Source organism: Myiozetetes cayanensis, unplaced genomic scaffold, assembly GCF_022539395.1.
Source record: "Myiozetetes cayanensis isolate MyiCay16 unplaced genomic scaffold, myiCay2020 scf9, whole genome shotgun sequence".
In the NCBI taxonomy this organism is placed as follows: Eukaryota; Metazoa; Chordata; class Aves; order Passeriformes; family Tyrannidae; genus Myiozetetes; species Myiozetetes cayanensis.
Genome location: NW_026088185.1, coordinates 29,220,466 through 29,234,314, shown reverse-complemented (window position 1 = coordinate 29,234,314; position 13,849 = coordinate 29,220,466). Strand labels below are relative to the sequence as shown.

The 13,849-nt window shown below is 37.9% G+C and overlaps 1 protein-coding gene across 4 annotated transcripts in view; it reads left to right on the top strand.

Annotated features, from left to right (window-relative positions):
* The window catches only part of ZNF148 (zinc finger protein 148), a 43,180-nt gene that overhangs the window by 13,946 nt on the left and 15,385 nt on the right, over positions 1-13,849 (top strand). The window contains exons 2-5 of one of the 4 annotated variants that reach the window (XM_050340329.1): positions 8,160-8,505; positions 9,721-9,846; positions 12,884-13,007; positions 13,681-13,764. In XM_050340329.1, the coding sequence (XP_050196286.1) occupies positions 8,176-8,505; positions 9,721-9,846; positions 12,884-13,007; positions 13,681-13,764 (664 nt within the window). In that variant the 5' untranslated portion in view covers positions 8,160-8,175. The remainder of the gene's footprint in view (positions 1-8,159; positions 8,506-9,720; positions 9,847-12,883; positions 13,008-13,680; positions 13,765-13,849) is intronic. The other 3 variants (XM_050340331.1, XM_050340330.1, XM_050340332.1) reach the window with 3 other exon arrangements.

Sequence of the window (13,849 nt, the reverse complement as noted above, 5' to 3'; positions counted from 1 at the left end):
AGATAAATTCTCAAAAATAACTATTTTCTAGTAGGTTATAATTTAGTGCCACAGAACCAGAGGCTTTTGGCTTTTTTTTTCTTTCTCAGATAAACCCATAACGTTGCCTATGATTTTTTGACCATTTAAAGTTTGTTTGCTACATTGGTGACATCCCTGTGGATTTTGACATGTAACCCTGGCTTTGTTTAATGCAGTATCAGAAACTTTTCAATAGGTACATTTGATAATAGATTATGGTTATGCTGGTGACGATTGAATAAAGATTTCAGGATAGGAAACGTGGCAAAGATTTTCACGCATGGATAATTTTATGCATGATAAGTAGATTTTCCGTGAGTAATCCTGTTGATTGTAATAGGACTATTCACAGCTCAGTATGAGTGTAAATCTTGGTGGGATCAGGCCCTGTGCTGGCATGTGTTCAGCAACATGGAGCACTTAGAAATAAATGTGCAACAAGTCATAAGGGTGTTTGTATCATATGTTGCCTTTCAGAATGTGTTGATTTTATGATCTGTGAACCTTTTCAGGCTGATTTATGTTTGATTACTTTCATTTTGCAAGTCAACACATTCTGATTCATTCTTAGAAACACTTGTGTGTTAATTTCAAAGTCATTCTTTTAGCTGTGTCTTATTTTTCTGAGTAGGGGAAGAGATCATTTTATTTACTGTTCTTTATTTAGAATCATTAAGTAGGGTGTTATTTTTTACTTGCTAGGCTTCTGCAGTATGTTAAAAATTGAACCTTTGATATTGTGAAAGCTATCTGTGTTTCCTTTTATATTGGACTATATCCATATTTTAGTAGTGCAAATAAATATGTTTTCTGATATGAAGAGACTGCTTAACATGTTTCATGGCTTGATAGGGATTTAAAGTGGATGTTAGAAACCTGTTAAGTTCTGATTTTTTTCTTTCTCTTGGAGGGGTTTGTGTTGATGGCAGTTTTATTCATGGAAATACTTCAACATTAGCAGTTTTAAATATGCTACTAAGCCATGTTGCTGTCTCTGTCTTCATTAGCATTAGGAATTGCAGACTTATTGGTGACTTCTATGCTTCCTTTTAGGGCGAAAGCATTTGAGAATGTAGAGACACATTTTTTCCCCTGATCTGAATTTGGCATAGCCCTTGGGTATGTCTGTCTGCAAGGTGTTCATTTGTGTGTGTACGTTGCATTTGTGGAGCGGTTTCACAACACCCTTTAATCTGATGTGACTGCTGACCGCTGCTGAAAGAATCAGCCCCGTTCCCTCCTCCCTGGTTCTTCACCGTGGATGTGCCGTAAGCCTGACCTGCTCGGTCCCACTGATCCAGACAAACCCTCATGGCTTTTCTGTGGGTGTGTTTTTGCACAGCTCTCTTCTCAGTTGCACAGCTCTCTGCTCAGCCTGGAGAAGGCAGCAAGGAGGTGTGACGGGGGAGAGGTGCAGGGCACTACCCTTTGAGCTGGTAGCCCATGCCTCAGATTTTCTTACAGCTGTATCATTGAGAGTTGGGTAAATAAGAAAACACACCAAATGTCCCACTGGAATGGCCTATCATTTGTAGTTGATTTTACAGAAGTTTGGCTATTCAGAAAGGTTTTACTAGTCATGCCAGTAAACTGCTGATTACATGGTGATTGGCTTTTTTAAAAATTCAGAATAAACCTTTCCAAAGTGAATTTCACTAAATAGGGAAGGAAAAAAATTAAATTCTGTGACAGAATAAGAATGTTCATTTAGGGAGTTGTATAGATTGTATATACATTATATTCATTTAAGTTTACAGTTTAGCACAAATCATTGTAGCATGACCATAGAGTTGAACCCTAAGAAGATGAGGGTTTCCCCAGATTCTGTTGTTAAAAGCTTGTTCTATGTGCATTTTGCACTAGTAACCTTTATATATTTTGTGGTTTGGGCTCTGCGTGCACTCATTCTTCCAAAGGCTGTTGTGGAAGCAAGGATGTGGTAGGAATGTGCTCAGGTACATGTTCTGTAGCTTCAGGTATTTGTTCATTAGGAAGGTTGCCTTGTCTTAACCTTCAGTGAAAGCAGACTTCCCAAAATGTGGAACTGAAATAATGTCATCGGGCTGCTTCCAGTGTAAGGTTGTACTGAAACCATATAACACCTCGGACTGAGCTAAGTGTCAGCTTTTTGAGGGAATCTTGGACGTAGATGTTTTTGTCAGAACAGTATCGAGTTGCTAAAGGCAAGTTAGAATTGCTGTTGTACATCCTGGCTGTTGTGTTTGGGTTGTTGTATCTTAGAAAATATGGTCAAATGGAGTTTATCGCTGTACATGGAAGTCTTATTTCTCTGTCAAGTCTTTGCTGTAATCTTTCAGAAGGAGCTAAGGTTTAAGCCAGAAGAATAATTAAATTTCAACAACTTTCTTTCCCTGTTTCCCTCAACCATCTTTCATTCCTTTTTCCCTTGGAAAAGTTGGGAGAAGATAATATATGAAAGAAGGTGGAGTGGGATACAGATGTAGAAAGGAAAAAATTCTGCTTTTTAACACTTAAAAAGAGAAGTATAAGTCTTTAAACAACGACTTTTCCAGGACATTGTTTACAAATAGAAAAGGTTCATCTTATTTAAAAAACAAAGCAAAAACATTAAATTAGTTCTATTCCACAAATAGATATTAAGCTGCAGGTGATTTTTATCTTTTGTCCCTGTTCTTAATTCTTAAAACATATTTTTTTTCTCACCTCTCATAAATAGTCTTTTGAATCCTAACTTACAGAATTCATGCATTTCTGCACGTATGAATTTTATTTTTGAAGTGAACCCAGTTTGTATCTCTGGGTAATTGCTCATTCCATCAAATAATGCTTTACTGCCTACTTAAGAAAAGAAGGGAGAAGACAGAATAACCCCCTGCCCACCATCAGTCCAAGTGGAGAAAAAGAGCTGGACCATGTGTTGCACTCCACTGGCAAACAAGTTTTGCTGCTTTCCTTCAGGGTCTCTGTTCAGCTTTACTTCGTAGCAGCCACCATCTGAGCAGACTTTTTGAATCAATTAATGTTTTCTCTTGATGGTGTTTTAATTTTTGATTCTGAATTGAAATGTTGTCGTGCTTTTCATTTAGTATGTTTTTGTTTAAATGGTTGTTTCTTTAATTAGGAATACTGTCTTTAGTGCTTAGTTCTCTGACTTTACTGCACCAGTATTTGGAAAAACTGATGTCAGGGTTACTGAAATGAATAGTTCTGGAGTACAGCCGTAGGGTTTGGTGAAGCAGAGGTTTCTGAAATGAAGCAACGTGGTTCACTGGATGGGGATGTTCTGCAAGCAGCTGTGGAGCACCCTGTGAAAAGAGAAGGTGCCGAGAGGGTCCCATGAGACCTTTTCTGTGCGGTCCTTCCCCTCCCCCTCTCTTCCCTCCAAAACGTTTGTGTCCCCAGGAAGCTCTGCCTGTAGACACCTCTTTTGAGATGCTTTTCCTGGACTAAAGGCTTGGAGAACCTCTCCAAGCAAAATGGATACTTTGGAGGTTTTGTTGACAGCTGCTTTTCTGTCAGTTTATAGAGGAACTATATGCACTCAAAGAAAAATTGTGAGATTACTTGGTGAGGCTTAATAGAAGTTCTGAAATTCCATGGAAAACACAACAATGTTTTATGCCAAGAAATGTGCATGTCTGTGTACATGGTTTGTATTTTTGTAGCTTCCCTAGAGATAATCTCAAAGTAAGTTGATCTTTATTTCACAGATGCATATTGCACTTAAAATATGTATTTAATTTTTGCAGTCTTGCTAAAGTGAGCTTGTCTGAATGCTTTTAACTTACATCCTTTATCACACTGTCATTCTTCCAAGCACACTTCGCCTCATCTTCAATTTAAATGATAGGATTCCTTTTATGTGAGCCAAAAGGTGTCAGTTGACAAATTACATGTGTTTTACTGAATTAATTGCAATTGGGATGCTTCTTGTTTGGATTAATAGCCTATTTTTGTTTGTGGTTCTTTGTTTTAAAACATTACCTGCAGCAGTCGTGTAGCTTACATTGTGTTTAGTCATTTAGAATATATAGCCTAACCCTATGAGTTCTCGTTATTTTTCTATGAAAACCCAGATGTTTGAAAGCCTGATTTAATAAGCAGTGCACTCACTGCACCACTTCTGATATGACTCAAGATCATGACTGGAAAACAACTTGAGCGCTTATAGTTGCATGACTCTGCTAAACCTACTAGTCAGGGTGAGAGAGAAACTGTTTCCATATCCTTTGCAACTGAGAGAATCAGCAAGACCAATAAACACCAGCACACAGCTGGCCTGTCCTCTGGGCAGCTGCTGCATCCCGCCAGCTGTCCTTAGGTTTGGCACGTCACAAGCCTTCCTGCCTCTGTTGGTGAGAGCAGCAGGCTCCTCTGCACTGTTAAACACTCAGCTTCTCTGTCTGCCTACCTTCCTGCCAGGAAGTAGCTTTACATCCAGGATTTCTGGAATTCATACCTAATTTCAGAGTGATGTGGCAGTATCCTCCATGTGGAACAACCTTCTGTGCTGTTTTTGTCAATGGCCTGGGCAGACAGATTAGGGCCACCATGTTCTCACACTTGATACTGTTTGTTCTCCCTTGAATGTGTTTCAGCATCTTGAGTTCTTGTATTTTAGTACCTGTCCACGTCATTCCTTTGGAGAATCTGCAGTGAGCTTATGCTGTGGTATTTCTGTAGTGTGGAACAAAAGCATAGTGAATGACAGTCTGTGTGAGATGTACCCTGAGTATGGATTAACTTGGGATGGAGGCTGAAATGAGCAGATGTATCAGTTTATTTTCCTTGGAGTCTATCTTTCAAGCTAGATATTTAGAATGCTCTACCAAAGAAATCAGTCTCGACCTCAGGTCTTTTGCACCATCTCTTATCAAGTGATGGCTCCATGCAAGGCAGATTCTTAAAACTTCAGTTCTGTCTCACATTTCTTACTTGGCACAGGATATTCCACACCAATAAGACAATAAATTCATCCTCATTTTCTTCTTTTGGGCTGTTGTTGCAAGATCTCTCTGGGAGATCTGCATTGGTGGGAAAAATACAGCCTTAGTGCTGTGCCAGGTTTTGTTTGTTTGTTTGTGTTATTGCTGAGAAACTATCAGTATGGTTTCCCAGTTACCTCCAAAAAATACTTCATGGATTATATAATGTCTGCAGGTGGCTATGTGGCATACCAGACCTGCATTTTCCCTGGAAGACATCTGAAATCTCATTCTTTTACTCTAAACTAGATTAATTTGAAAGTAAACTTGTAACACAGCACCACCTGAGCTCACTCGGGGCATTCTTAATGCATTCTTGTCCTTATTTGAAGACTGACACTGTGAAAATCAAGAGCATGATTTCAAACTTCCTTATGTTAGAATTGCAGGAGAACAGAAAAGGACCAGTTGCAAGCATAAATGTTCTGAACAGTATTTTTCCATGTTCTTCTCCTGTCATAGGTGGTTTTGGTCCCTAAAATGGGCTTTTTATGTAGGAAGGAAGAATATTAAAAATATTGATGACACTTTCATATATAAAGAGATTTAGCTTGGTGACTCTGTCCTCCTGACTTCCAGCAGAGCAAGGCTTACTAAAAATAATGAAGTATTTGACTGAAAAGCTTCTTTCTTTGGCGAGCATCTTAACTATTTGAAACTCGTAGAAGTCAGATCGTCCTGTCTGTCAGCCTTTCTTTTATTTATTCAGAAGTTTAGAACCTTTCACGATAAAGAATAGAGACAAATGTTCTTTCACTTTCAAGTTATAAGATGTGAGTTGCTATCAGATGGTGTTAATGGACTTTTTACTTTGTTGGAGTGTGTGGTGAGTTGTTTTTTTCTTCGTTTAAGAAATTGAGTTAGTTTAACTTTCAGAAGGTTAAGAATCAGTACTAATATTTGAAAATAAAATACAAAAATATTTGAAAAGAGATGTGAGATTTTTCAGCTGTTTCTGGTGGTGGCTTCCATTCCTACCGTGTTCTCTAGGATCTCATCTAAAGAGAAACCACGGTCTATTTTGTAAACTCAGTGTACTTTGGTATCAAGTCTTCACAAATGTGTAAGATACATTGAGAATTTTCAAAATATTTTCCTGGTGAAGGTAATAATTTAGAAGGGAATCAGATGCATCAAACTGAAAATGGAAATTTATAGATTTGATGTATAGATTTGTATAGATTTGATTTGTTTGAGCGAGTCTTTTTGCAAGTTGACAGGGGGCTGTAGTGGTGCAGTTCTACAGGGTGATGGCCCTGGTGGTTTTAGGCAGAGAGATCTGATTTCTTTGGTTATGAGTAGTCGTTGTGAGCTGCAGGGAAAGCAGTACAGCCTCTGATTTAAGACTTGAATGGAGATGGAGCCCTTCTCTTTGGTGTACTCCAAGGAAGATGGATTTTGAAGCTGATGAGCACCAACACCACATCTGTGTAATAATTCTGAATGCATCAAAATCAAAAGTCCTGACACTGTCATAATACTCCCCAAGATCCCTGCCTGGTGCTTTGGCCGGGCCTGCTGTGTGTTGTCCAGCTCCACTGTGCTTCTGCTCCCACTCGTGTGTCTGCTGTAACCTTTGTACGTGTAGCCTTTGCCCTCCAACTGTGGGAAGATAGAGGAGTGGGGGAGTGATGTCTTCTCTGTCTGTCTGTTGGTGTGTGTGGCTGAAGGAGCAGGCCAGGGCACTGTGGAATGGTAGGAGTTATGGGCCTGGAGAGTTGGGTGAAGGAGCCTGACTGCTGTGGCTGGACATCCAGTATGCCAAGGAGAAGGGTTATAGAACTATCTTGCATATATAGTAACTAGTAGAATGAGAAGATGCTGCCACTTCCAGCTTCACAAGAGCCTGCCACTCTATGTTAAAAACCAATTAATAGCGTCATGGCACTTGTTGGAATATTATGATTTTATATCTGTCCGTGTAACATAAGTCAATTTAATGGTATTGCTTTTCATGATTGGAATTTGTATTTCCTGACTAATGCTTCAGCTTAGTGGGGGTGAAAGAGAACGCCTTTTTTACCAACAGTTCTGATCTCTCTGTAGTCCTTATTCGATATATACCTTTAGCCAGAAAATTGGATTTTCATAGATTCACAGAATGGTTTGGGCTGGAAGGGACTTTTAAAGGCCACCTAGTTCAACCCCTTGCAATGAGCAGGGACATCTTCAACTAGGTCAGGTTGCTCAGCACCATCCAACCTGGCCTTGAATGTTTCCCTGGTTGGAGCATCCATCACCTCTCTGTGCAACTCCTACCAGTGTTTCAGCACCCTCATTGCAAAAATATTCTTCCTTATATCTAGTCTAAATTGACCATCTCTTCATTTAAAACCATTGCCTGTTGTCTTATTGCAACAGGCCCTGCTAAAAGGTTTGTCCCCATCTTATAAACTCCCTTTTTAAGTATTGAAAGGCTGCAATAAGGTCTCTCCAGAGCCTTCTCTTCTCCAGAACAACCCCAGCTCTCTGAGCCTGTCAGCATAGCAGAGGTGCTCCAGCCCTCTGAGTGTCTCTGTGGTCTCCTCTGGACTCACTCCAGCAGTTTCACATCCTTCTTCTCTGTGGCCCCAGAGCTGGATGCAGCACTCCAGATGGGGTCTTGAGAGTGGAGTATCCCCTTCCTCAACCTGCTGACCACTCTGCTTTTGATGCAGCCCAGTTTTCTCTCACTTGTGGATATTAAGATGTTCCAGCAGCTACAATATGCCCTGGGGTAGCAGCAGTGAAAGGGCACATAAGGGACAAGGAAATAGGGAGAACAGGACCAAAATGAAAGAGGCGTTTGTAAAAGACAGTCAAAATGGAAAAAGGGAATAGAGTAAAAAGGGCACACAGGAAAAAAAAGTTTTCTAAGGGATGAGAAGGAGGAATTAGCTATCATTTAATTACCAGAACTTTGCCGGTAGTCAGAGGGCTACTGGTTTGAATAAAAGGTTTGAAACCTTTTATTTGAAAGCGTTCACTTGGGTACACATGGATGTCTGTGAAAGGAGAATCTTTCCACGTTACACCAAAATAACCAACATTCGGCTCCTATTCAGTATCAGTTTTAGGAGTGCATGTGTTTATGTTGAGTGCTGACTTGAGCTCTTACAAAATGTTTTTAAGTAAAAAAATTTACGCAAGTGCACCAATTATAGTTGTTTACTATTAAAACTTTCTTTGTAGGTAATTGCACTTAAGAATGAACATTGAAGACAAGCTGGGAGGATTATTTCTTAAATGTGGTGGCATAGACCAAATGCAGTCATCCAGGGCTATGGTAGGGATGGGTGCAGTATCTGACCAGTCTGGAGTATCGAGAGAACGGCAAGAGGCAGTGCTTCAAGATCGGACTATGCCGCACCAAGAAATTCTTGCAACAGATGAAGTGTTACAGGAAAGTGAACTTCGACAGCAAGAGATGATTTCACATGATGAACTCATGGTCCATGAGGAGACGGTAAAAAATGATGATGAAATGGATGCGCAAGATAGACTTCCTCAAGGGCTGCAGTATGCTGTTAATGTCCCTGTAAGCAATTTCTTTGTGAAATATTGGAGAAATTACTAGGAAGCTTGATCTGGCAGTCTAATCCTACTCTGGCAAGAATCTATTAATTGCTTGTTTGGATTATGATTATCAAAATATTTATGAATGGGTGCTATTTCTGAAAATGTCATTTGCCTCTGGCTGTGGATAAATTTTGCCAATTAAGTATAATCTTTAAGTATCTGTTTTATAAATATTTTATAAGCAGGCTGTTACCATAGAACTAATGCATTAAAATGTGCTTCTTTAAGTATATTCAATGTTCAAGGGTAACTACAAACCAGAATAAATAGTGTTATTAAAAGGTATATATGTTTATGCTGTTTATAGTACTATTTAGTTGCTTTTGCTTTAGGAAGCATCTTGTATGTTTTTAAGGTATGTGGACGCTTAGCAATTGCATTCACACTGCAGGTTGGACTGTGACACTTCATACATGACCATAAATATGCCCCTCCACGATATCTCATAGAAGGCATACCTCGGCTTTCCCAGAGAGCATGTAGATGACTTCCTTTTGAAAACAGAGCATCTGCCTGTAATGCAGCACATCATCACTGTTACCCTCCAAACATAAAGGACAGTTACCAGGACTATAAACGTAGACAGCCTTACACACGAAGAATAGCCATCAGAAAGGTAGCACTGTCAAAACACTACTCTGTTAGCTGCAGATCAGGTGGTTCAGGTGTTAGAAAAATGTAAGAGTATCATGGTCTTTATTAAGATTCACATTAGATGAAGATTTTTTTTTTCCAAAAACTTCATTTGAACTGGTCTTTTTTTTTTTTTCCTGAAAAAATACTTCTGTCTTAAATATATAATAAACTATTCCGTTAAACCTTGCATTGACAACAGCATGGACTAAAGTAAAATAGGTATGAAAAACTGAATGGTTTTACAGATGGAAGTGATTTTAACATAAGAACTGATCTCAAAATCACCACAGGTCAGGAAAAAAGACCTTGGGAGATGAATGAAAGGATACTTCAAAATGTCATTGAGGAAATTAACTGTGCCCTTTTTATTTAAGATACATATTATTCCTTTCACTTAAATTTCTGAAAGAATGAAGCCAGAAGATAATTCCCTTAGAAAAAGGTTTTCTGTTTCAGCAGTTTGTCATCTTCTAAAATTGAAAAATTGCTTTTCTGTAGTGAGAACCTTACCTGAAACTGGCACTTGGTATCTTAACAGATCAGTGTAAAGCAAGAAATTACCTTTACTGATGCATCTGAACAACAGAAACGAGACAAAAAACAAATACGAGAGCCAGTAGATTTGCAGAAAAAGAAGAAAAGAAAACAGCGTTCACCAGCAAAAGTAAGACATTGATTTGGCAAAACCAAGATTAAAAGGACCTGAAGATTTGGTTGACTATGACTAATTTCATTAGCATTTGAAGTAGTTAGGCTGGAAATTGTTTGTTTGCTCAGTAAAGATGCAGTTCTGAAGTTCACCAGAGACCCAAAACAAAACTGATATAACAGTGTTTTTCTTTGAACTCTTTTTAGCAACATGAACTCTTGACATATTTTAACATCTGTCTCTCCAGGCAGTTCTCTCTCCAAATATTTTTTTTTTAAATTATGAGTCAGTAGCTTTGTAGACAACTTATAAATCATTACTCTGTATCTATCTAATAATAGTTGTGCTTTTCTGTGAGCCTGATAATTTTATATGCTTCATGCATAGTAGTGAAAAGTTTTTAAAAAGAAATCTAAAATGGTAGTTTTGAAAATTCTAAAAAGTTTACTAATATATATATAAAATAATTTACTGGTAGGGAAAATTCCTGTGGTCATAATCATCTTCATATATGTATTTATTTATATCAAGAGATTCTTACCATAGCTGCTGGTTTGTTACTTCAAAATTTGTTTTGTAGATCCATTCATGAAGAGTATGTATCCCTGTATGTCTGAAACCAATTTTCTTCTATTGAGAAGCACTTCAGATAAAATCAGAATCATTTCACCTCATGAGGTAGCAGTGTTGTGTCTTCTAGTAATTCCCCAAATCAGTGTTAACCTTCAGACTTAAAACAGAACATATACAGGCTGCTCTGATAGACAGAAATCAGTTATGTGTTATCAAACAGCAGCATTAAAATAAGCCTACTCAGAAATCAACCCAAATTGTTTATATATTGAAGGAAAACTCACCGTAACACCAAGAAAATCTCCCAAACCTTTTTGTTGCCCTGGGAGCAGGACCCTACAGTCCTCCCCAAAGAAATGTCAAATAAGGTTGCACCTGTCATATTCTTGGAAAGTTGAGAAATTGCTTCAGATTGGGTGTGGAAGCAAGTTCCAAATCCTGTGCATTTTCTTCTCACTTCTCCCTTTGATAGAAAAAGGAGATCTAGGTTGAGTACATCCACAGATCACTTCCATGGAAACATGGCAAGGTAGGAGAGGCGTGTCCCTCTTTCTACAGACGTGTACTTGCATGCTTCCTTTTTATCTCCCAATCTGACAGGTTTAGTCTTTTGAGATGACAAAAGATTGAACAATGATCAGGAGAATCGTTAAGCAGGTTGTTTTTCAGTCTCTCTTCCCCTTTTTCAGACTTGTCAGAGTAGAAAGGCAGAAAAAAGCTGGAGGACCGACATAGGTGAGAGCCTACTGCAGTTTAAGTTTAGTATTTCCAGAGTAATGGGGTTGATTTTCCCTCCAAACAGCAGCTGGAACTTTGACAAATGGAAGTCAGTTGACATAGTGAAGCATTTAAAATTCTATCTTATATTAATGTAGTAATCAGATAAATAAAAAGTCATTAGTTACTATGAATCCTGTCTCCTTTTCCCTCTTCCACGCACACACACACACGTGCACACACGTATGCACACGCACGCGCACACACACGCACGAGCTTTTTTGTTGCTTTTATTAGGGAAGCTGCATTGACTAAGTTAACTTTCTTCATTTAAGATGTGGTGCAGTGAATAGATGCAGGAGAAGAGCCCAGGTTTAGGATAAGCGTGACATTAAGTGTTATTTTCTGCACAATTATTTTAAAATTCCAACATAATACATGAAAAGCATTTCATAACATGTATTTAAATTTGTTTTAAAGACCCAGTCCGTTTCATCAGCTGTATGTTGTTACAGAACAGAGCTGTTACAACTGTCTCTATCTGTGACTGGAGCTGTAACATACCAATCTTACAAACGTATGAATGTACTTGTCCTTCAGAGTGAATGCACAAGAATTTGTTAGCCCGAGACTTTCACTCTCGCTGAGTTTTGATGCAGCAGAATTTAAAATTAAGTAGATCCTACAGTATTTGCTACTATTTGCAGAGCTACTGTTTCAGTTATTGACTCTCTCTTTCTCATCATTGTCATTATCATAAAACCTAAAATGTCGTAGCTAATCAAATTGCAGATGTGTTTCCCCAGCAGAATTTCATTTTTTGCTAATAACAAGGGACTAAACTGTTTTATTTAAGGTTACTTAAGCTTTTCCTTATAGTTCTGTTTCCAGTTAAGCAAGACTTTTAGAAATGTAATTTGTTTACTGGTTTTCTTATTCTCTTGCCAGAGATAGTAGAGTCTGGGTTTTGCTTTGGGGTGGTTTTTTTTTTCTTTTTCCTTTCTGACAAATTAGAGAAAACCTGTGATTAGCTTTATTGAATAGATAGATATAGTGCAATTTTTTAAATATAAACTTTTTTAACTTTATATGAAAATATTGGCTTTGTTTGACAACAGAGCAATTGAGTGTGGCAAGTTGAATTTGTCAAGTAGATGCTTTAATATGTATATTGAGTGAGCAATACTTTATTGAGTGAAAAACCTGAAAGGGGAGAATAATACTATTTTCTTGGATGTTTGGCTTTGGGGCTTTGCTTTTTAAAATATAATTTTGCCTCTATTGGTATTACGTAGATGTAGATAATTTATATGACTATTCTGGTTAAGTTTTAATGCCTTTTAGCAAACATTTAGAGTTGTGATTTGAAAAAAGAATATAACTTTTCACTTTTGCTTTAAAATATGATTATTGACATATGATTTGGTTACTTTGCATCCTTTCCAGCAGACGGACAAAGTAAACAGTAGCGTATAAAGTGACTCAGCTGTGTCTAGGGAAGCTCTAAGCTGATTTTCCATGAGCTGCTTTTGCCTCTGTCCTGTTGAAATATCTCTTAATACACGAAGAGACACAAGTTGGATTGGACTGCAATTGGAAATGTGTACTAGAAGCTTAACGCATAGCTTTGTAGAAATTAGCATTGTTTTACCTGAAATATTTAAATTCTCTGCATCGCAAAAATTAATGTGTTTTTTTTTTGTAGTTAATAAGACACCTTTAGAGGGTAGTGTGAGAACAAATTTTACTCTTTTTAAAATAGATCCTTACAATAAATGAGGATGGATCACTTGGTCTGAAAACCCACAAATCTCATGTTTGTGAGCATTGCAATGCTGCCTTTAGAACCAACTACCATTTACAGAGACATGTCTTCATTCATACAGGTACTGCTTGACTTCAAATTTGTTTTTTTTTCTACTATATAAAGAGTTGTTTACTTATGTTAAAAATTGTTTTCAGCTCTATGCGAATTTCAGTTTTAAGAGTGTAGCTAAATTGGCATCTAAGCTTAGAGATTCCATGCACCAAAGTGTCAAAAGAATACCAGAAAAAGAAAAAAAAATCAACATATGTTTAATAAACTGAAGAACTAACTGTTTACAAGGTTTCTTTTCTTTCTTTATCAGAAAGTAATGGGTTGACTTGTAGCCTAAGTGCCAAAATTGACCCCTTTGTAAAATGTGCTCCGGCTGCTTATTTGCCTGATGAGGTATCTCTCTGGTTCGGAGAAGTGAAAAAGGTACTTACCATTATAATAGCTTGCCAGTATCCTGAATGCAGTCTTATGCCAGCATCGTGATTGATCTTGTTCATGAGGAAATTACAGCCATTCCAGATCACTCTTCCGTGCTAGACTTAATGTGACTCTTAGGATCATGGAAAGAACTCTGCAGTTCCTATACTTAGTAAGGCTAATGGTTTTTTTTTTGGTATTATTTTTGGAATTCGCTCAGATGCTGGTGTTTTTAAAAGACATTTTAATATTCCTCAAAAGTAGTTATCAGAAACAACAGTGTGTAGTTATTAACTTATGGATGTGGAATTATATTGTTCAAGGTGAAAAACCATTTCAGTGCAGTCAGTGCGACATGCGTTTCATACAGAAGTACCTGCTACAGAGGCATGAGAAGATTCATACTGGTGAGTATAGTGCCTTGAGTATCTTTACTGGCGTGCTTAAAAACTGTTTCCCCACTCAGGCAAGGTTTCTGGTAATAAATATGCA